We start from the raw sequence: 685 nt of genomic DNA, 5'->3' as shown, positions 1-685 counted from the left end.
CAAGAACAACAGACACCATTGCTGCTTCGAAAGACAGACGGAAGTGGAGGTCCATGATCGCCCACGCCAGTCGGCAAGGCAAAGGATGATGATGATGACAAGTCGGAGGGTGATGATGATGTTGATGATGATGATCATTTTAAAAAAATTTCCTGAACGGGCCTTGTGGACTCCACGAGGAAATCTTCGAGCGGGAGCGACGTTCTTTTTCGGCTCCATTGTCATATACTCAGTTCAATGATGATGATGATGATGATGATGATGATGGCAAAGCTGATGCTGATGCAGACTTTGATGCATATGCTGCTGAGGATGATAATGATAATGATGATGACGACGAAAATGATAATGAGAGAGCAAGCTCACCAAGCAACATGTACAACAACAATAGAGTAATAAAGAAGTTATCTACCTGAGGTTAAGCTCAGAAAACAGAGGAATATTCTCCACCCTGAGCCTGCCATCGCAGTCTGTGAACATCAGTCCGATTCTGCAAACCTGAGGTGGAGAGTATCAATGATAATATTGATGATAAAAATGAAAATTATAAACAAAATAACGAACATACTAAATTAATACAAATACTAAAACTGATATCAACACTAATAAAAATACTAATATAATATGATGATGAAGAAGAAGAAGAAGAAGAAGAAGAAGAAGAAGAAGAAGAAGAAGAAGAAGA

General features: G+C 38.8%; 1 protein-coding gene across 2 annotated transcripts in view; it reads right to left on the bottom strand.

Annotated features, from left to right (window-relative positions):
* The window catches only part of LOC101852640, a gene marked incomplete in the record, with an annotated part of 23,392 nt that overhangs the window by 20,050 nt on the left and 2,657 nt on the right, over window positions 1–685 (bottom strand). The window contains 1 exon segment of one of the 2 annotated variants that reach the window (XM_013085817.1): window positions 413–490. In XM_013085817.1, coding sequence (XP_012941271.1) covers window positions 413–464 — 52 coding nt within the window. 2 annotated transcript variants of the gene reach the window in all.

This window comes from Aplysia californica, unplaced genomic scaffold (genome assembly GCF_000002075.1).
Source record: "Aplysia californica isolate F4 #8 unplaced genomic scaffold, AplCal3.0 scaffold00410, whole genome shotgun sequence".
Lineage (NCBI taxonomy): Eukaryota > Metazoa > Mollusca > Gastropoda > Aplysiida > Aplysiidae > Aplysia > Aplysia californica.
Note: the sequence above shows the minus strand (reverse complement) of the source record. Positions and strands in the feature narration are given on the sequence as shown.